Source organism: Lampetra planeri, chromosome 28 (genome assembly GCF_965212315.1).
Source record: "Lampetra planeri chromosome 28, kcLamPlan1.2.h2, whole genome shotgun sequence".
Classification (NCBI taxonomy): Eukaryota; Metazoa; Chordata; class Hyperoartia; order Petromyzontiformes; family Petromyzontidae; genus Lampetra; species Lampetra planeri.
In genome coordinates this window covers 711,751-734,928 of record NC_136134.1, presented here as the reverse complement: position 1 = coordinate 734,928, position 23,178 = coordinate 711,751, and the positions used below count along the sequence as shown (strand labels likewise).

The 23,178-nt window shown below is 46.8% G+C and overlaps 1 protein-coding gene across 4 annotated transcripts in view; it reads right to left on the bottom strand.

Annotated features, from left to right (window-relative positions):
* Positions 1-23,178, bottom strand: part of FHAD1 (forkhead associated phosphopeptide binding domain 1) — a 59,585-nt gene that overhangs the window by 4,832 nt on the left and 31,575 nt on the right. For all 4 annotated transcript variants that reach the window (XM_078607626.1, XM_078607628.1, XM_078607625.1 and 1 more), the window contains 12 exons: positions 19,780-19,869; positions 17,438-17,657; positions 14,307-14,427; positions 12,330-12,436; positions 10,889-11,048; positions 9,660-9,792; positions 9,387-9,525; positions 8,831-8,931; positions 7,228-7,323; positions 5,226-5,446; positions 4,444-4,609; positions 2,490-2,570 (listed from right to left, as the gene is read on the bottom strand). In XM_078607626.1, the coding sequence (XP_078463752.1) occupies positions 2,490-2,570; positions 4,444-4,609; positions 5,226-5,446; positions 7,228-7,323; positions 8,831-8,931; positions 9,387-9,525; positions 9,660-9,792; positions 10,889-11,048; positions 12,330-12,436; positions 14,307-14,427; positions 17,438-17,657; positions 19,780-19,869 (1,635 nt within the window). The remainder of the gene's footprint in view (positions 1-2,489; positions 2,571-4,443; positions 4,610-5,225; positions 5,447-7,227; positions 7,324-8,830; positions 8,932-9,386; positions 9,526-9,659; positions 9,793-10,888; positions 11,049-12,329; positions 12,437-14,306; positions 14,428-17,437; positions 17,658-19,779; positions 19,870-23,178) is intronic.

Below are 23,178 nucleotides of genomic sequence, written 5' to 3'. Positions count from 1 at the left end.
CAACACGGGAATATGCGCGTAAAATTTGTATGTTCTCCCTTTTTTTCATGGGTTTCCTCCTGGTTCTCCAGTGTCGGCCCATAGCTAATAACGTACAATGTAACTGGCATTGGCCAAACATCTCAATGGTAAAAAAAATACCCACAAATTCTTTAATTGGGATTCCACGCAGCAACATCACCCCCCCCCACCACTGCCAAAACTTGACAGGATCCTCCTGAGAATGAGTCGTGAGGCTCAGCGAGGCTTTCCTGGGTACATAAGCGAAATAACAACAAAAATAATACAACATATGAAGAAGAATCCTGAAAAGGAACCTGAGCATATCAAGGTTCCAAAGATTCAGGAACGTAAAAACAAGAATTAGGATAGAAAACAACTCTAATGGAGAAAACAGGTGAGGCGGCAATGGAGTGGACACAAGATGAGAATTAAACTGGAAGACCACATTTGGCACCACCACACGCATGCAGAGGGATCGTAGAGAGCAGGGCAGCAGAGAACCAGACAGACGGATGCAGTAAAGAAAGATCTGGAAGAATAGAGACGAGGATTATCCGAAGCGAATGAGTTACTGATTCAGGGCCTAAGACAGTGGGAGGTGCTCCTTCGGCCATATCGTCACTGTTAAGCTGAAGAAAGAGAATTGAAACGCCATGTAAACGCAACTCTGATGCTTGAGCAATGAACGACAGCCATGTACTGATGGTGGCAATGTACAATGTGCAGTCAGCACAGACAGTGGTACAATGTGTGACTCGGGGTGTTTTGTAATTTAGTTGCGTGTTAGTAAAATTATACGATCAAGACAAACTATGACTAGTGTTTGCCAATTATGGTTTTATCGTTAGGGACAAAACAATAATAACCATTGCAATGCAAACAGCATCTTTACTCCATACAACTACAAGCTCAACACATTTGTCAATAACACCGTGACCTTAAAAGGAAATTAATATAACAGGTGACCAATCTGGGCAATCCTATTTCTCTACCATATGGCAAGCACGCATAAACTATACATCCAGGTTTGATCATACATCTGGAAGAATAGAGACGAGGATTATCCGAAGCGAATGAGTTACTGATTCAGGGCCTACGACAGTGGGAGGTGCTCCTTCGGCCATATCGTCACTGTTAAGCTGAAGAAAGAGAATTGAAACGCCATGTAAACGCAACTCTGATGCTTGAGCAATGAATGACAGCCATGTACTGATGGTGGCAATGTACAATGTGCAGTCAGCACAGACAGTGGTACAACGTGTGACTCGGGGTGTTTTGTACTTTAGTTGCGTGTTAGTAAAATTATACGATCAAGACAAACTATGACTAGTGTTTGCCAATTATGGTTTTATCGTTAGGGACAAAACAATAATAACCATTGCAATGCAAACAGCATCTTTACTCCATACAACTACAAGCTCAACACATTTGTCAATAACACCGTGACCTTAAAAGGAAATTGATATAACAGGTGACCAATCTGGGCAATCCTATTTCTCTACCATATGGCAAGCACGCATAAACTATACATCCAGGTTTGATCATACATCCAAATTATACATCCAGGTGTGAGAGATGTGACGCTAGCTCCTGGAGTGGCATGACCAACGCTGCCCAGTCCACTGGAGAGCAGGCCTAGTAGAACACAGCTGTTTACAGATGTGGTACATTTGTTTGGTTCGGGTGGCTGCAGTCGCTGTGCTGTGGGTCATCTTTAATTTCCCACTTGAAGAAGACCCGCTTAGTCTGTTGTCCTTCTGCTGCACCTCCGATTAGCACGGTGGGCTACGTACGGCGCAAAAGAAGTTCAACGTGCGTACATAAAGATATGCGCAGCGACCAGTTGTTGTTCTCAAGCAATCAATGCAAGAGCACCAGTTTTCATGGCCAAAGTCACGTGGAGCAGTGGTGAGGTGCTCAAGGAGGCTTTTACTTTGGGCAATGGCCCATCTTGACAGGCCGTAAAACTGAAGAAAGTGCCATTGCCAAAAACGCTGTCTAGGAAATATTTTTTCTTTTACAGCAGTCTTATTGACAAAGGGGTTGAGCTCTTTAGTTTTTTATGCTTGCACACCACCGCCAACGCAGCATTAACATATATTTCCTTCCATAAACCCAGGGGCATTACACATACAAATATTTCCAATCGTTTGTCGCATTGACGCGTGGTATGCGCAGCGTGACGCACGGGTCGCGTTATTCCCATACACTGTCGAGTTAAAAAACTTTTATTATTGCAGAAGCCACAATTCAGTGTATGGCCAGTCTAGACTAATCAATACAAACCCCTAAGTGTCGGCAAGGGAACAAAGCAGATCGGTGATGCAATTCACGGTGGTCAAACGTTGACGATTCATTGTGGAGTTAACACTGCCGATGGGCACTCCGTGTGGGTTAAGGGCGTGGCTCTGGTTCACAGTGGTGCAACGATGCCATTGCACGACACCTTCTGCAGTGCGACGAGAGCGGGACCGCGCGAAGCTCACCTTGCCGTGGATGTCCTCGCGTACACAGCTGTGTGTGCACCTGGCAGCAGGTTGCTTCTCTTGCAGCGTTAACACCACCCCCTGCTCATGTGGGATAAGGGGAAGGAACGTGGGAATATCTTAGTGTAATTGGAGGCTTCAGAGCACGATCGTGAACCCTGAACAGAATCTACCGTGACTGGTAAACTAGAGCCCAACGCACACCCCTGTAAACAGGATATGAGTATACTTGCACATTATCATTCTGAGAACCTCCCGGCACTGTTAAATAACATCATCTGTGTTGCTCACCCATCAAAAATGCCAAGGAACGTGACTCGTATCTGCACGTCGAATTTTTAAATCCTTTATATTAAGTTCACTTGCTTGCTTGCGTGCTTGCGTGCTTGCTTGCTTGCTTGCTTACGACCGTGCAAATCTTTCGGTCGTTTTTTAACCCACTTCCCGTGATCCAATCGAGCTGACATTTTGCACACAGACTCGTTGTGCGTGACAATTAATTTTCGTGAAATTTTTTTTCCAAAATTTTACAGTTTAGGGAATTTTTTTTTAAATATTTAATTACCAATTGCTTAATGGTGACAGACAATCATCTGACCCATAGGTGGCAGCCATCTCAAGCCAGAGGACGAGAGGACTCTAGCCGCCCGTTTCATGATGACGCAAATGTTGACTAACCACATGGCATGAAATCCCTGCCCCCACGCTGTACAATGGAGACTATTTATAGAGCAGTTAAATTAAAGCCGCCAGGTTCTTGAAAGTGGTAAAACGGGTCAACGCTAGTGCCCTCGGGAATATACGGGGCATGTCAAGAGGTGATCTTTCATTTTTAAATCCTTTATACTAACTTCACTTGCTTGCTTGCTTGCTTACTCAAGAAAAACAGAAATGAATAATAAAATGAAACCGATGCCACGCATATAAAGGATTTATAGTGAAAAACTTTGTTTTTACGGGTTAATTTTTTAGTCTGTTACCTTGCATTTATACACTGAATGATCAATTAATATGTTGGTTGAGAAGGAACTTCACACAAAATGTAAGACTATCCAATCTGTAAGAAATAAGGGCTGCTGCCGTGATGTAACGGCTATCAAGTCGAACCAATTATTTGGCGTTGCTGCGGCATTGGTGGCACAGAAGCTCATTGAACAAAAAAACTGCAACTCATTCTTAAAGAACACTGTCTCAAAAGAAAAACGTACATATTCCATAGGCGACGTTTTTGGCAGCAGTCTTTCTTTAATGGGTTATCACATTGGGCGTGCAATGTGGAAGTCGCCGGTTCGACCTCCTCATGCAGCAGCTGAAACAACGGTGTGCGTTTCTTTACCCCCCCCCGCCTCTGTCCATCCACAGCAGCATACATTTTATGCCCAGAGTTAGTCGATCGGCAGTTCGTGTGTGGTGTTCTGGCCAGTGTAGAAGAGTAGGCCAAATACACTCTGCAGAGGAGACCTCGAGCGCTCTTGTGCCAGTAGTGGCGCGAGCGAGCAGTGGCAGGGTTTTTCCCGTTGTCCGATTTATCTTTACCTTTCAAGTAAGGGGCCATATCGCAGCTCTTTACCACAGTGTGCGGGGATCCTGTTGGTGCAGTGAGCGGTGTTGCAGTGGTAAGCGCCCTGCGCTACGAACCCAGCAGTGACCGAGTTCGATTGCTGCTCACGAACAATAACAGTGGTGAATATTTAACTTCTCCTGGGTATCCCTGAGGTCAACTCAGCTTTAAATAAGTACCTGGTGCGTGCGGTCTGTGAAAAACAACATCATCACTCGGGAGACAATGGCCGTCGGGCGTGGTGTTGGCCATCCATCCCCCTTGTGCCCCGTGCCGGCCTTCAATAGATGCTGCTCGGTAACAGAACTCTCGCCCCAACAGTCTGTTAAGGCTACACGGGGGGATCTTTGTCTTTCAACCCTGGTGCAGGGCACGAGGGGCAGTGCCACCCACCCGGCGTTGCTTAAGGTTGCGGCCGAGGCGCTGCTCGGATTCCAGCTGCGCCCGCGTCTGCTCCAGTGCCTGCCTGAGCAGTGAAATCTCCTCGTTCCTCCTGTCCACCTCCTCACCCAGATCCGACACCTTTTCCGCGCGCGCCGCGGCCGTCTGCTCATACTCGCTGTGGGGGGTTTCCAGCAAGGGACGCCATGGATTTGGTCCAGGACCAAAGTGTTCCACCAATGATGCTGCACATAATATTTCGTCTAATATCCAGGGCGTTGTGAGCACAGTGTTTGGGTTGGTATAGGATAGAGCCTAAAACGGTTGAATAATTAGATCACAGGTCATAGCATAATAAATAAGCAGGCAAGAGTCTGTCACTCCGCATAATGGACGTATAAAATAACGTCATATTCAACACTGGTTTTCTGGACAAATATTTTACAGCAGCATTCATTTGAGCAGGAAAACTCTGAAACAGTTTCACCTCTTGGGTCTCAGAATGGGCCCCGCAGTGTGTAAGATTGGCTCTTCCTTATAGCATCTGACAATGTCATGGCATATCTTTAACAGGCCTGCCTCTGCTGACGAGACTCAGAAAGTCAAAAACCTGTCCAGAGTTTTCCCGCTTCATCAAACGCTGCTGCAAAACATTTGTCCAAAATGTGCATAGGCTGATGGATTAAACATTTATTTTTGCGGGGACAGATTCTCATCCATTCATCATTTTTGCTTAAGCGTGCAGACCTTCCGCACAAAAGACTACGCTGAGCATCCTTCCCCAGGAGCCTCACCGCAGCTTCCTCAGGTTTCCCTCGTATCCCTGCAACAGCGTCTCCTTGTGCTGCAGCTGTGAGCGCAGCGCGCGCACTGACGACAGCAGCGACGCTCGATCCTCATGCCGCCTCTCGCTCAACGCCGCCCTCCCCTCCCTCGGCGTCACCGCCAGGGGACGGGAGCCAGGCAACTCCGGCGTCTGCAGCAGCTCGGCCAAGGCCTGGGCCAGATCCAGGTACTGCAGTCACGGACAGAGAGTGCAGCAAAGTGCAGCAGGTGTCACCGTCGCCTGCACTAGATCAGTCAATTTGCACGCAACATCTGATTTTATTCTCGTACACTCGTCCTTCCGAGCTGGGCAATGGCCGATTCATCGGCAACGAAGTCCCTGAGACCATCGTTGAGTCCGGTCAGGGACCACTCTATTTAAACTAAACTATTGTAATAAAGGTCGTTGAGGTGACTTCTGGAATCCGGTCTTTTATTCAACTTTGCATTACAGCTTTCCTTCACGCTGCTGACAGGCAGCGTGAGAGGGATAGATAGAGAGAGACGCACTGCCACGTGGCAACCCGGAGCCCCGCTCACGCGTGGCCCCTTTCCTCCATTCGTTCTCGTTCTGACCACGTGTCGTTCGTCTCCACCCCTATTTAATACCCGGGTCACGTGGTACGTTTCCCCCAATCCTGGTTAGCCTCTATGGAATATTCCAGAGGCTCCCGGGACCACGCCCCTGACTCGTCTCCCCATTGGCTGTGGCTAAAGCCAGCAGAACCAATCATCTACAACCAGCTGTCACCTTTCCATTACGTCAGGGCCACGCCCCTAGGCTTCCCCCCATTGGCTATGAACCAGGACCGGCAGAGCCAATCGTCGTGACGAGTTGTAATCCGTCAACGACCCGGATATAACCTCACATTACATCATTAAACTATTTAAATTTTACCAGGTAAGGCCCACTGAGCTATATAACTCTTGTTTCCAGAAGCGAATGATAGCTCAACGATGTGGCTCATCATTTGGAAATTGATAGCAGTCAAATGCTCTAAACGCACGTTTCAAATTGTGGAGGGAAAAACTGGAGAACCCGGAGAAAAATCCACGTGACCAGGGGTACAGAGACATGCAAACTCCAAATATACAGGCATCAGGATCGGGATCAAACCGACAACCTCCTCCATACCAGGTGAGGTAGTTAACATCTCGCCACTCTGGTTCCAAAATGCGCGACTCGGTCTGCCGCTGACCACATCCACAGCGTAGGTTGATGTCACAGTGTGGGTTGGTGTCACATTGGTCTCAGGTCTGGAGGTTGGCCGCACATGGGCCCCGGCCGGTACGGAACCTGTCGAGCAGGGCCCCTGACGGGCGCAGCAGCTCGAAGCTGGGAAGATGAACGATGGGGTTGGCGAGACCACTCAGAACTTGTTAGATCTCAACACGTGTTGCGGTCCTATTTAGAGGTTGTAAAATACATCCAATTAGCATTGGACTCTACTCAAGCACAAAGTCCAAGTGTCCCCCTGCTCACTTCTCTAGGTTAGTTGCCCTGAGCCAGTGGTGGAATTATGCATCATGTAGCAGGGACCAGTCTCAATCGGACTGCTGCTGTTAACTTTGCACAAAGTGGTACTTCTTGTCAATGGAGAGATGATTGGCCAAATTGACCCCTGAATAGGATCTGAAATAGCAACCTTCCAATAGTGAATCAACCACTCTGCCATGGCATATTTGGGCCCCAATGCACTGCTTACAGTCCATTTGGTGTTACATTCAGAATTGAAATCTGTATTGAAGTACGTGGGTTAAAAACAAGTTAAAGGTACGCAGTGCACTGGAGGTGGACAGAAACTAAATTCACGGATAGAAACTAAATGCTTTGTCTTCGCGCCGTACACGTTTGTGTTGCAATGCCCTTCCTCTGTGCACACTGGCACCCTGGCTGGCCTCGGTGCAAAGTGCCAGGCTGTGTGCACATTGACGATGCCCCTGGGTGCATGTGCAGTGCGCGGCTCGTACGCTTCTCTCGCTGAGCTCCAGGCTCTCGATGGTCTCCAGTCGAGCCATGCGCTCCATAGCAGCCTCTGCCATCAATGCCGAGAGATGACTCTCTGCCTGTAAAACCACACAGCGCCCCGTGCAGTTACCCTTTCCAATTCTGATGACGTACATGTGCATCATCAGTTTTTCTTCCGATTCCGTTCCAATGAAGGATGTGTAAATAAAATAACTTTATCGGTACCGAGGCTCCAACAAGACCATGCAAGAGAGCGTGTGGCACAGTTTGGTGCCAGCTATCATAGAGTGCGGTCGTGTCACTAGGGTTTTTTGCGGTGAGTACAATGTCTTTAAAAACAACAATGCTATACCTCTTTAAATAGAATTAAGGAAAACTATTTGCACATTCCGAGATTCAGCAGTGAACAGTGCACCCACCCTGTAACTTGCTGTCTCGAAAACGGGAAAGGGTTAGACAGCTCCTTACTCCTTACTATCCTTACTATTAAAATTCCTTCCCTTTATTACTGCTAACCCTACTTCCTCCCTTTGTTGCTGCTAATCCTACATAATGCACGGGCATAATATGACTTTGAGACCCCCCCCACCTCCTACGCATTCCACAAGTAGTGACTAATCCCATATCTGCATTTTCCATAAATATGCTAAATTCCTCTGTTGATATGCAAATTCCTTTGTCAAGGCGCCCTTCCTCCTCTAACCCAGCTTAAATATACGCTGCCAAGCTTGGTGGTGTTCATTCAGACGCTGTCTTTCCGACAGACCTGTTCTTCACCTGAGGATGGCTGCTTGCGTTGTGGCCGAAACGTCGTGAGAATTTTATTTTATTATGTTTTATTTTTATTATTCTATTATTTCCCTTCTACGTGACTTTACCGAAAGAACCAAGAAAATAAACACACAAACTGATTTGCAAACACCAGAGACAGCCTTCTTCATGGCCTTGTCTCACCAGTGTCAGACCAGAGAACGCCAAAAGGCAAATAGTACAAGGCAATGCGAATATTATACTTGCAAGGCAATGCAAGTATTATACTTGATATTTTTTTCATCTATTTGAAACTGGCAAAAAGATACATCATTGGACCTCCTTTGCCAGTGTCAAAATATAAGAATAGGTGTTCCCCTTTTTTCTGGCAACAAAATATGTGTTAAGAAACTGAAACCTTTTGCAAGGAGTCTGCATTAACCACAGATACGTGTGGTGAAAATACAAACAAAAAACATGCTCGGTCAATATATGCATTGTCTTTTAAACTGATTGGTCCACACCAGAGACAGCTTTCTATCAATTTGATAGTGCATTGTCTTTGTGCTGTTCGCCTTGTGGCGTCCCCTGGTCTAACACTGTTTGAGACTAGGCTCTATAGAAAGCTGTCTGGTGTGTACCAATCAGTTTCAAAGACAATGCATATACTGTCAGAGCATGTTTTTTGTTTGTATTTTCACCACAAGTATATGTGGTTAATGCAGACATTATTCCTTGCAAAAGGTTCCAGTTTGGTGCTTTAACATCTTAACACCTGTTTTGTTGCCAGAAAAAAGGGGAAAACCTATTCTTACGGCAAAACCATCCCATGAAGAAATATGGGTCAAGATTTACATCGGCTTCCCCTGCAGGTAGTAATGCGAGGAACTCCTCTTGACGCTTCACTTCTTGGGCAAACTCCTGCTGAAGCACTGACTTACTGGTGCTCACGGTCACTAAACGTGCACACACAGACAGGCAAACGTTATAATGAAGCGCCGAATAAGGTTGCATGAAATACAAAAAGACAAAGCTCTCCCGTATAGACTCAACAGACTGTTGGGGCAATTGCTGTTAGCGAGTAGCACCTCTGAAGGTGGGCACGGCGAATGAGGGGGTGAGTGGCCAGCATCATGCCCAACTGCCTTCATCTCCCCAGTGGTGATGTTTACACATCGCACCAGGTCCTCATTTGAGGCTGAATCAACCTAGGGGAGGCCCAGGACCGGTTCAGATAATCGTCACTGGCGGTGGCCGTGAGCGAGAATCGAGCCCGGGTTGCCGGGTTCTCAGCGCAGCGTAGCGCTAACCGCTCCACTTACCACTCCCATACAGGGCCAGGGTGCATAGACGATCACACTCAACCACACATTCCCTTCAAAGTTGGAGGCACGTGCTGCGAGGATCTTACACTCAGGCCGCAGTTTCTCCATGGCCTTGAGCCGGGCCCTCAGCTCCACAAGTGCCTCTTTCTGCCGCTGAATGACCTCGTCATGGCGGTGACCCTTGCAGCGAGCTGCCCGCTCCGCCGCATCGCTCTCCTCGCCCGCCTGCACACACGAGTGTTTGTCAGACGCCTCTCCATCCCCATCTAACACGGCCACGGTGGACGCGCTCCGCCTGTTTGCAAGATCCTCCTCTGTGCTCACCTCCTCTATCCTCTCCTCCTCTCATGTCTCCTCACCTGCTGGCGCTGCAGGGCAAGCCGGGTGGACGTGCTTGCCTTCATCTGGGACATCTCGGCCTGCAAGTTCTCCAACTCCGCCCTCTTGTCGTTCAGCGCTCTCTGTTGCTCCGTAAACCTGTCTCCATATTGCCTGAGGCACATTGGTGCTTCAAGCATTAAGAAACATGTCGTGTTCATGACTGCTTCCGTGTCCTGACCTTTTCACACAAACATTGAGATGTATGACGGCCTGATTCTGTGTTGTGATTAAGGGATGTTCTTCGTAAATTAACCAATTGACAGTACTAAAAACCATTCTAACACTTTTTGTAAATGATTATAACTCATCAAACAGAAAAGGGCATGGAGGATGGACACAAGCAAGAGGACTGCAATCTCATGACCACCTGGCAGCTCAGGAGTGGGCTTGGGCCACTGACTCTTGCCTTCAGAGCACTGGGCTCCAGTCACACACAGCCACATCTGGCCTGGGATACTTGTTCCCACGACCAGAGCGAGTGGCTTGCAATAGGAAGGTTGCGAGTTCAAATCACGGCTGCAAGTTGACTCAGCCCATCATCCCTCCGTGGTCATGAAAAAGAGTACAACTCTTTAAGAGAGTCAACAGCAGTTGTCCTGTTGATAGACTCGCCCCTGCCATAGGAATGCGAAATTTCCACCACTGGCTCAGAGATTGTAACCTCAAATGCTCACTTGGGCAGGAAATCACTTTGACTTGTTTTGACGATCTAAGTGGCGAAAGTGTCTGTGTTCCCGCAGCTGCTGGCCCCGCATCAAGAGCAGTGGCTTTATTTGTTAGCATCATGACGTATGTAAGTTGAACTTAATTTGCACCGTACATTGCCAACCCTGCTAATCGGAGGTGCGGGGGAAGGACAACAAACTAAACATAAAAAGCAGTTGTAAAGAAAAAAGTTTTCAATCAAAATTTAACTGCATAGCTCCAGTGCCTTCCTAATATCGGAAGGAAGAGCTTTCTCGATGGCTGCAGAAGTGTATCTGACAGCGTGCGATGCAGTGACCGTCTTTGTTCGCTGGTTAGCCAAAAGCTGCTGCGAGGATGACCAGAGTTTGCGTGACGGTTTATGCTCCTTGTATGTATGTATGTACGTATGTTAAACTTCTTTTGCACCGTACATAGCCAACCGTGCTAATCGGAGGTATTGTGGTTCGTTTGTGGCAGACAAAGGAAATCGCCGTGACGTGTTGACAGGTGAGTGTTGTACCGGAGCTGCTCGTTGGCCTGCTGCAGCTGCCGGGTCTGCTTGTGCGTTAGGCGGGACAGCTGCGTCACGTGGCACTGCAGACGCTCGTGTTCCACGCGTGCTTCCCGCAGCTGGGCGCGCCCGTGCTCCACCGCGACCTTTTGCCCTTCGCTGAGTTCACCTGCACCAGCAGACACCGCAGTAACAAAAAGTGCTTGCCACAAATAAACCACAATACTTCGTCAAGGAACATAAACCATCACGCGAACTGCTGTCATCCTCACAGCAGTGGCTTTTGGCTGGCCATCGAACAAAGACGGTCACTGCATTGTCCACTTTCGGATGCACTTCTGCGGCCGTCTGAAATGCTCCTCCTTCCAATATTAGGAAGTCACTGGGAGCTATGCACTTTTAAATCTAGATTATAACTCATTTCTTTAAAACTAATTTTTGCGTTTAGTTTGTTGTAATTTCCCCACACCTCCGATTCATGCGGTTGGCTACGTACGGTGCGAAAGAAGTTCAACATACATACAGCCCCAAAGAGCCCCTGTGTAGCCCACGTGGACTGTAGATGCGAGTGCTGTTAGCAAGCACCTATAAATGTATGTCGTACGTAGCCATACGTAGCCAACCGTGCTAATCAGAGGTGTGGGGAACCAAGGCCGGCACGGCGCATGAGGTGGCGGTATGTCCGGGACCACGTCCATCGTGCCAGGTGCTCATATAATGAAGGCTAAGTCGACTTACAGGAGGTCCAGGACCGGTTCAGATTTTAATTGCCACATAGCTGCTGGTCAAGAATAACAACAGTAGCAGCCAAAGTCCACCACAGAGAGGGAGTGATATTACCAGCTCGTGCATAGGTGCAAGGTGAGCCGTTGCATCGCAGGGCTGTGGGAGATGGTGATGGTTTGGGGAGACCTTTATCCAGCAGGGGATTGATCATGATTGTATTTGAATGTATTGGTGGTACACCAGTGTGCGATATAAAAATAAATTGGCAATAATTATTTATTTTCCCGCAATTCACAACCCCGGTCAGAAAATATTGTGGGGTGCATCAAAATCAGTTATCGTGATGTCGAAGCAGATGGAAGATGAATGTTATGAGCCGCTGAACACGAAGCTTCAGTCTGTTGCCATATATCAGCACCCAGCCTGATGACGATTGGCTGCTCTGTGTTCCAAAGGCAGATATGACTCGTGTCCTATACTTGGTCGGACAGTTCCTCAACTCGTTTCCGGAATAATTTATTGGCGGACGGTGGCATCAAGAGATGATATGACTTGTAGTGTCACACGTTCGAATGGGAAAGCAGCTGCTGAATCTAAGGCAACTTCTGATGGACAGTCTGCACTCAAGGGCAACAGGGACATCGTCAGACTGTTTTCTGAGGACTGGTGTGTTATACTGCACCGGTGTACCGCCAATACGTCAATTTATATAGTCAGTGGGTACCAGCAATGTCTGAGAGGCGGCCGAGGGCAGTGGCGAGCTTCCTCTTCAAGCACTGCACCTCGTCATGGTGCGATTGGGCCAAGGCGCGCACCTCTGTCAGATCACGCCTGCAAACAAAGACAAAGATCCCCCGTGTAGCCTTAACAGACTGGTGATGTTTATGCACCACACCAGGTACTCATTTGAGAGTGAGTCGACAAAATATGGAGACGACATGCCTCTTTCCCATTTCTGTCCTTCCACATGAAACAATACAAGTATTTTTTACACATCCCATCAGCCACACGTCCTTCTGGGAGTGCATAGTCGAAGCAAAATTGGTTCAATACAAGCAAACTCTGGACCAGTTTTGACATACAGTGTCTCATCAGGCTTACTTGAAGCTGGTGAACTATCAGATGTTTATAGGTAAGGTTCTTCATTGTTAGATATGGGTCCTAGTTCAATGCAATACTCTATAATACACAAAACAAAATAAGCATTATCAATCTTGATTTGAAGCTTTCGTGTCTGCAGGAATTCATACTCTTTGGTTCTTTCGGTAAAGTCACGTAGATAGAAAAATAAATCACGACGTTTCGATAGCAACACAAGCCACCGTCTTCAGGTGAAACAATACAGCAGGCGGACTGCTGAGGAGGAAATGTAGTGAGAGAGCTCCTGCAACCAGAGGTGATATAGACGTTTGTGGTGGGTACAACCCAAGGGTAAGTGGGCGGGACTAGGGATGAAATTTGCAAGTGAATGTAATCGCAGAGAGGGTATGTGTGGGTGAGCTCGGGATAATCCGAGGACGGGGGAGGGGAGGCTGCCGCAACGGACGAGAGGGTGGGGGTGAAATTTACAGAGGGAAAAAGGTGATAGAGAGAAAAAAAGAAAAAGATATCAAACTTTGCAAACTTAGAAATGTAATGCAACTCAGAGAGTCGCCCAACACAACAGTTAACAACTATACCTGGTTGATCAACGTCCTTTCAAAGATTGCTAAATTTTGCATCCATCTTCTCGGCTGAAGTCATGTCTTGAGTTGTGTGGAAATCCTCCCCGTAGAGGTGGTTCAATCTTGATTTGAAGCTTTCGCGTCGGCCCACCCTCTCGCCCGTTGCGACAGCCCCCCTCCCCCTCCTCGGATTAGCCCGAGCTCACCCACCCATACCCTCTCTGCGATTACATTTACTTCCAAAATCCATCCCTAGTCCCGCCCACTTACCCTTGGGTTGTACCCACCACAAACGTCTATATCACCTTTGGTTGCAGTAGCTCTCTCGCTACATTTCCTCCTCAGAAGTCCGCCTGCTGTATTATTTCACCTGAAGACAGTGGCTTGTATTACTATTGAAACGTCGTGATTTATTAGTTATTTTTTTCTATCTACGTGACTTTACCGAAAGAACCAAAGAGTATAAGCATTATTGTTGATGTGGACAATATAAATAGCACACACAACACCTTGATGTGTATACACATGGACGAACGCAAGGACACGCACACGCACACACACACACACGACTCAAAACATACACACACACAAACAATATATGAACAAATACACAGACAAAATACCACATTTCTTTCAGACTGGATGTTAATGAAAAGTTCCATTAGCAAATATCTGTTACGATTCGTCTGGCAGATGAAGGGATAGCCTTTGTCAATGGCATGCAGGGCTGCCTTTGTCTCCTCAGTTTTAATATTTATGTATGATTAACTTCTTTCACACCGTACGTAGCCAACCGTGCTCATCAGGGACTCATGTCAGGGAAATTTTATCCACGGGAAGCCTAGTCCAGTGGTGTGCAGACCAGAAATTGAATATGAATGACAGAAATCATGACACATTGTGCAAACCACTATACAACAGCTCATGCAAATCAAGAATAATTCACTTGAACCCACAGCTACGACACTGCCCCATACACTTGTAGTAAACATTAAAGTGCACATCTCCGTTAACTCGCTGACGTTCAGGCTTCCCACCGGAGCTGTGAGCAGGAGCGCCCGCCACACGATGCTGCTGCAGGTACCATCTCGGTGGGCTCGCCGTCCGTCTCGGTGAACCCCACTCCAGGCCTGCCGGACTTCGGGGACTCCCCTTGCCCTGCGTGAACACCACCCGACGAGCACCATACTATTTATTTTAATAATATTTTTTACCAGGTAAGGCTCACTAAGCTGCTAAATAGACTCTTTTTCAGAAGTGACCTGGCTATCAACGAAGTGGTTTATCATCACATGGAAATTTATAGCGGCCAAACACTCTAAACACATGTTTCTCAATGTGGAGAGGAGAACCGGAGGACCCAGAGAAAAATCCAAGTGACCACGAGGAGAAGATGCAAACTCAAAATATACAGCAGACATCAGGGTTGGGATCAAACCCACAACCTGCTGTATACCAGGCGAGGTAGTTAACATCTCGCCACATTCAGGATTTGCACAAATCCCTAAAGTGCAAAGATTCCAATGGAATTTTGAGGCAACTAAATATAACTAAATATATCAACGCATAGCCTGCATGGTCATTTGTCGATACCTGTGGCGCTGTTTTATTTAACCCATTTTTCACGGTTTTATCTCAATTATGCTACTGCTGCAATGTCATGTTACCTCGAGTCTACACACGGTTGGGGGCAGCACTTTCCCATCTGCCCTACCACCCACAGTAATATTTGTCGTGGCATGGCAGTTCAATTGATATTTTAACTCTCAAAGCTAGAACTTAGTCAACTTAAGTGCAAAACCAAACTTAAGCAAATGTTTTTTTTTCGTGTGCATTCATTGGTAGCCGGACTGAGACCATCAACTATCGACACTTGAGAACCCAGTTTTAATCAGAGGCAGCTACCTGGATTCAAATCCAGGTCTCTGCAATGTCAGCTCAGCATTCTGACCTCTCAAGCCACTCGGCCACCTCACACAATCAACCATCTCCAATATCTCAATTCGTTCTAAATATATAAAAACTATTTAGTACATCACTGCTGCTTGATTGGCAATATGAACTGATCCCACCCCTAGAGGCTGATTAAACCTGCGGTAGCCATCATCAAGCCCCTTGCTACACACGTGTTGCCACTCACCCAGCTGTGTTGGACCCACCTTGTGGTCAACTGAATTCCTTGGCAAAACTTCCAGTTTGGATCTATGAATTTGTCCAGATCTCCCACAGGAGGCTACAAATACTTGCACTCAATAACTAAAAAAAAAGATCTTACAATTTATTCTAAATAGCGTCATTCATACAAACTGCATCTCACAATCGCTGAGGAACCCAACGAGAGCTGGAGGGCTGCCAGGTGGTGAGCCGGCGCCATCAACTGCTCTGCAGTTCTCTGTACAGTATATTATATTTTCAGCCAATTAGCGAGTGGTTATACATGTGGAAGGAAACCAGAGTACCTGGAGAAAACCCATGCATGCGAGGCGGCAACACTCTATTCCATGCAGAAGAGACAGATCATGTCATTCCACACCTTTCTGTACTGCCTTCTGCTGGCAAGCTAGGGTGTGGCACCTCGATGCCCAAAGGAAAGGAGTCTCACATTTTGTAATTTGTCTGATCCACCAACCCTTGCCTCCACAATGCTGGATGACAGGTTGGCTTATGATAAAATTACCCAGAATGCTGGATTGTGCTTTGATGGGCGACCACCATGCAACAGAACGGTTATAGGCTATAGGGTTATGTTATAGGCAGCAGAGGGAAATGTGTAAAAATCCATTGTTGTACAGCACCATAGTCTACTCCCACGTCTACCCTCACTGCCCTCACCAACCCACACTGAACAGTGGAGTAAAGTATGGTCAAACTACCCCCATAACCTGCACAGTGTGAAGAGGTCCTCATCCAGCAGTAGATTGACAAAGCACTGTACATACACCTGTATGCTTAAACCTAGGATGCAGCGCTGAAACGCTCTATACTTCAAATGGTCAGCTTTTGGATAAGCAATCGTGTATATTTGCTCACAAAAGTTGACTTAGTGATCCCTCTAAGTATCGGTCTAGCATTGGTTCATGCAAGAGCATCTAACGCGGATAAAAACCAACATCACGCCAGGTCTCATGGATCCGGGACGGCACCCTATGGGTCGCAACATGGCAAGGAACTGCACGCCCTTCAAACTAATCCCCCTGCGCCCACGTGTGGGACGTACACCCAGAGTGGATACCTTCACCCCAACGCCTGCCATCCGTTGGCACCGAGGGCGAGAGCAAGCGAAACAAGCGACAGCAGTCGATGGGCGCAGTGTTGTATATACAGTAATCCCTCGCCACTTTGCGGTTCAAGTTTCGCGGCCTCAGTGCATCGCGGATTTTTCGAACTGATTTAAAGGCCTCATTATACCTGTGCAGTAACACCATCATCATCATCATTCATCATCACATTCATCGAACTGCACAGGTCTGTCATCGTCGTCATTGTCATCGTCATTGTCATCGTCGTCGTCGTCATTACTGGAGTCAAGTCTCAAGATACTACTGTCATTGGTGAGTGTAGAACACCATAATACGTATCGTATGAGAGAGAGAGAGTGAATGTATAATATTAAGGTTTTATAATTAAATAGATTTAAGTAAAAAATATATATAAAGTATAAATATACATATTTTAAACATTCTGGTACCCACACACACATATACGGAAATTCCTAGGGGGCCAATCCTACTTCACGGATTTTCACCTATCGCGAGGGGTTCCGGTCCCCATTAACCGCGATAAACGAGGGATCACTGTATATGTTTTTTGTTTGCATTCTGACCACAAGTATTGTGGTTAATGCAGACATGATTCCTTGTAATAAGGTTTCAGTTTGCTGTTTTAACATCTTAACACCTGTTTTGTTGCCAGAAAAAAGGGGAAAACCTATTCTCATTAATCAAAAATATTTTTTACAATAATCATATACTTAAGACACAATCGCAATCATTATTCATTACACTCAACAATACACACATTCTTAATTACACTTAAATACGCATTTCATTACATTACACACTTAATATTTTAACATATTTACATAAATGTTCACATTTTTATCATTTTTATCATTTTGTTTGACCTTATTGTTAATATCACAATATGTACAACAGCGGGAGCGGCGGACCTGATGGGCGCCTGCCCCCGCTGGCTGGGGCTCGCCGGGCGCCGTGAGCGCTCCGGGAGTCGTGAGCGCTCTGGGCGAGCAGGGCGGAGAGCCTCCCCTCCAGGGAGACGATGGTGAGCGCGTGCTGAGACGCCTGCTCGCGGAACCCCGCCACCTCAGTGTCCCGCGACCTCCGCTCGTCCTCGCGCGCCATTTGCACCTCCTCCTCGCGGCTCCGCTCCTGGCGGACCCAGTGCGCGCGCACAGAATAACAAATGTTGTTGTTGTTGTCGTCATCGGCGTATCCGTTATTTAACCAGGGGGTGCCACGGTGGCAAGATGTTAACTACCTCGCCTGGTATACAGGAGGTCGTGGGATCAATCCAGACCCTGATACCTGCTGTATATTTGGAGTTTGCATGTTCTCCCCCGTGGTTGCGTGGATTTTTCTCCAGGTCCTCCGGTTTTTCCTTCTATATTTAGAATTAACATGCGTTTAAAGTATTTGCCTGTGATATATTTCCACATGACAATAAGACACATCGTTGAGCTATCATTTGTGGCCAGGTCGCTATATAGCTCAGTGGGCCTTACCTGGTAAAATAAACATAGTTTAGTTTTTAATAGTTTAGAGATAAATGAACTCATTGAGACATGTGAAAAATTGCCTCTTTTGCAAGAGTCACCTGGGTTTCACCAAGAACAAATAATAATAGATGCAATCGATTTAATCTGCGAACTAATACCTGGTTACATGCCTACACTTCAAACCGTAACAAATGAGCATGTGTGGACTTGCAATTAAACCACATTTGTCTGAATCTTAGACATCGAACTGCACCTACTCTTGTTAGTTGTCCTTAACCCCGCACCTCCAGTGCAAAAGAAGTTCAACATACATATGTAGTGAGTCCAACTGAGTCGCAGACGTTGTTCCTTTTAGAGGCAACACATTTATTTGTAACACGTAACACAAGGGGTAACTGCCAATTCACCAGATACAGCCTAGTGTGGTGACCACCCAGCTAACTACACTATACAGAGGAGTTACTGCTACGAAGGGTCGGGTCCCTACCCGGGTCCGCGACCACGTGTTTGCCTCGAAGACGTAGAGCTTCCAGCTTGAGATGGAGGCTTCAGCTGGTGGACATGGAGCTTCAGCTTGTAGAATGCAGCAACCCCGTCCCTCTTAGGGACCCACCTTATGTCCCCCTACGGTCGGGGCCGCTCCGCCCTTGACCCCGCCCGCCTTCTGGATCCTTCTAGCTCCCTCTCGAGAGCTCTCCCTGGACACGTGATCACCCCCTAGTCCCCCCACCTGGGGGCCTCTCTATGGACACTCTAGATCACGTGTCTGCAGGGTCAACCAAAGTGCCATGGCCCGCGGCAACCCTGCCCTTGGGCTCACACTCTCCCGCTCCCCCTCGTGGGAGCCCTCACCACATGCTATGCGTGGTGCCCGCGCTATCCAGCACTCACCAAGCCCCGCTAGGGCTGGTACTACACCCGCCCACAGGGTTTATGCGATGACCGTGCATCGCGTGCCCTGGCCCTCTCAGCCCGGCACCATATAGAGGTATCCCCAATGTCACTACACATACATAATCTCCCTTCAAATTTTTTAACATTAAGAAATAAAATAATACAAGGCACGAAATTAAGCTCCACTGATATTGCTGGCAGAAGCGGTGTGGCCCAATGCTAGTGTGTGCTCATCGCCTGTTACAAAGATCCGTGGTTTTAATCCATCGGCCGCCCTGATTGTTGATGCGGGTGTAATAACCGTGATGTTACTGTACACCGTTCGCTTCACAGCAGACGTGAAAGATCCCGTGATGTTGTGTGCCGGTGTCGTGGGCCAAGTTTGAAAATGTACCCGACAATGACTCAATTGGAATGACACACAGCATCATCCTCCTGCAAGAGTCGTGAGCCTCCATGAGATTTTCCTGGGTAAACAAGCACCAAAATAATACTAATCATTAATAACTCTAGTAATCATACACTTGGCTACACCGCTATACGAAGTAATTGTCCAAATTTGTATGAATTATTGTTTAAATTTAAATCCATGGCCAGGTTCATTCGTACACCATTGCCTCTGTCCACACAGCATTATAATGAGAACAACACTGCAGTAATGCAGGTGGCTGATTGCGTGCGGCTGAGTGATGTATGAGTGAGCATTCCACCCCTCTGGCAACGCACTGGGCTTGTATGGCAGAGATGAGGAGATAATGAAGCGCTCATGTAAACGTGCGCCAGCCAGCGGAATCTTCACACGGCATTTATGGCAGGCGTCCGCTCGCTGGAGGGTACGGAGCTGTGTGTGCGGCAACGTGCCACAACGTTGCAGAACTCACGGCATCGGCCTTGAGCTGCTCTGCATCCCGTGCAGCCTGGTCCAGTGCGGCCTGCAGATCCGCCACAGCACGCTCCTTGTCCTCCATCGCCTGCCCCGCACACCACCGTGCACACTCACTCAGTCTGTATGGCGTTTTCTGTTCTCACGCCACTACAAAAAACGAATCGTTCCACGTATGTATCAACCAACACAAGTGACACTGTGTGATTCACAGGCATGAGCAACGATAATGACCTGATGTGCTGAACGTATGGAGTTTACTTATTGGTTAAAGCTTCAACGTGAATTCTGTGCTGACATTGTCTGTGAGCATGTGAGCGCGCAATGGCATCAGAACACAGCTGCAGTCCGTTCCATGATGCGACAGTGGGGAACCGTGGATCACATCATAACCTTAATTCTAGATTTGAAGTTTTCGTGACTGCAAGGATTCATATTCTTAGGTTTTTTAGGTAAAGTCACGTAGGTAAAACATTAAAATTTAATAAAAGTAAAATAAAATAAAAATCACGACGTTTCGGAGGCAACACAAGCTTCCGTCTTCAGGTGGAACCGTCACAGCCACGACAGCTGTATCAAGTAAATGAGAGATTGCAAGAGCTACCTCTCCGTATATATAATGGTTGGAGAGGGGGAAGGGCCAAGTACGGCACGCTTTTTATTAATATGGTAAGGTGAGGCTTAACAGGCTGAGCCTTTGTTATGGAGAGGTACGGTTTGTGACTAAGCCTGGCCTACATAACAATAGTGTGAAAAAAGAAACAAACTAAACATGGTTAAACAAGTCTGGCTGTCTATCAATAACCTGTAATAGTTGTCTGTCAAATAAGATGGTCCAAATAAGTGTAGTTAAATCTTTTTTGCATGGTTAATCACATCTTTCCAATCATTACTCAGTTTGTAACCATCATCACGGTTGAAATTATGTCTGTGTTTGTATATTTGTATGGCTTCGTGTACAAACCTTTGATGGTAGCCAGGAGGTTTGCAGAGCACTTTGGTCTCGGAAAAGACAATTTCATGACAGCCCACCGAGTTGTAGCAATGATCGGCAACGGCCGAAGAATCAGTTCTGCCGTGTTTCAGATCTGACTTGTGCTCACGGACACGATCAGAAACATGACGTTTCGTTTCTCCAATGTAGCAATCACCACAACTGCAACTCAATTTGTAGACTACAGGATACTGTAAGTCAGGAACGACATCCTTCACAGATGGAATCAGATCACGGATTTTATGCACTGTACTGAATCGGACTTAGATCTTATGTTTGTTTAGAATTTTGGAGATCTTTTCGGTCACGCCTGCTATGAAATGCCATGGGCTCTGTGGTATAGCGTTTTGATGAGAGAATTCTTTTGAGATGGGTGGTGTTGGGAATCCGGTTTCAAGTAGGAATCTGTGTGGGTGGCTTTCCTGTAGACAGAATGTCCCAAGGATCCGTCAGGCCTCCTCTCAAACAGAATATCCAAGAATGGTAGTTTACCATCTTTCTCCACTTCCATGGTGAATCTGATGGATGGGTGTCTAGAATTGATGTGGTCCAAGAAGTGGTTCAATGCTGGGAGGCCATGTGGCCAGATGACGAAAGTGTCATCCACATACCTCTTCCACAGGGAAGGACGCAGGGTGGATGTCTGGATGGCGTCCGATTCAAACTTTTCCATGAACATGTTGGCTATAACTGGTGACAGTTATAGCCCCTTGTCACCAGTTATAGCCAACATGTTCATGGAAAAGTTTGAATCAGATGCCATCCAGACATCCACCCTGCGTCCTTCCCTGTGGAAGAGGTATGTGGATGACACTTTCGTCATCTGGCCACATGGCCTCCCAGCATTGAACCACTTCTTGGACCACATCAATTCCAGACACCCATCCATCAGATTCACCATGGAAGTGGAGAAAGATGGTAAACTACCATTCTTGGATATTCTGTTTGAGAGGAGGCCTGACGGATCCTTGGGACATTCTGTCTACAGGAAAGCCACCCACACAGATTCCTACTTGAAACCGGATTCCCACCACCACCCATCTCAAAATAATTCTCTCATCAAAACGCTATACCACAGAGCCCATGGAATTTCTGACCAACACCACCTGGCCGGTGAATTAAGACATGTACATCGGGCCCTCAGGATGAACGGATACTGTGACCGCACTATCCACCAAGCTGTTTCTCCCACCACACAGAAACAGCCACATGAAACTCCGACCAAAACTATCACGTTACCATACATAGCAGGCGTTACCATACATAGCAGGCGTGACCAAAAAGATCTCCAAAATTCTAAACAAACATAAGATCCAAGTCCGATTCAGTAAAGTGCATAAAATCCGTGATCTGATTCCATCTGTGAAGGATGTCGTTCTTGACTTACAATATCCTGGAGTCTACAAATTGAGTTGCAGTTGTGGTGATTGCTACATTGGAGAAACGAAACGTCATGTTTCTGATCGTGTCCGCGAGCACAAGTCAGATCTGAAACACGGCAGAACTGATTCTTCGGCCGTTGCCGATCATTGCTACAACTCGGTGGGCTGTCATGAAATTGTCTTTTCCGAGACCAAGGTGCTCTGCAAACCTCCTGGCTACCATCAAAGGTTTGTACATGAAGCCATACAAATATACAAACACAGACATAATTTCAACCGTGATGATGGTTACAAACTGAGTAATGATTGGAAAGATGTGATTAACCATGCAAAAAAGATTTAACTACACTTATTTGGACCATATTATTTGACAGACAACTATTACAGGTTATTGATAGACAGCCAGACTTGTTTTACCATGTTTAGTTTGTTTCTTTTTTCACACTATTGTTATGTAGGCCAGGCTTAGTCACAAACCGTACCTCTCCATAACAAAGGCTCAGCCTCTTAAGCCTCACCTTACCATATTAATAAAAAGTGTGCCGTACTTGGCCCTTCCCCCTCTCCAACCATTATATATACGGAGTGGTAGCTCTTGCAATCTCTCATTTACTTGATACAGCTGTCGTGGCTGTGACGGTTCCACCTGAAGACGGAAGCTTGTGTTGCCTCCGAAATGTCGTGATTTTTATTTTTATTTTACTTTTATTAATTTTAATGTTTTACCTACGTGACTTTACTGAAAAAACCTAAGAATACACATCATAACCATTCCCCTTTTACCTACAGTACAAGTTCAAGCCAGCTCACTTATACATGTCCACATGTTGCGTTACTATAACCACAACTGTAACTGTCACGTATTACCACCGGCTGTTTTTTTAAACGAAACGTCGGCCGGCAAGCCGCCACTTTGAACGAGTCAACACTCATGTGGCAGTGCTCGAGCAGCAGCGGCAGTGCCTGGAACATTTTGATGTCTAATCAGATCAAAAGAACCCTCGATTCAACGAGCCCTGTG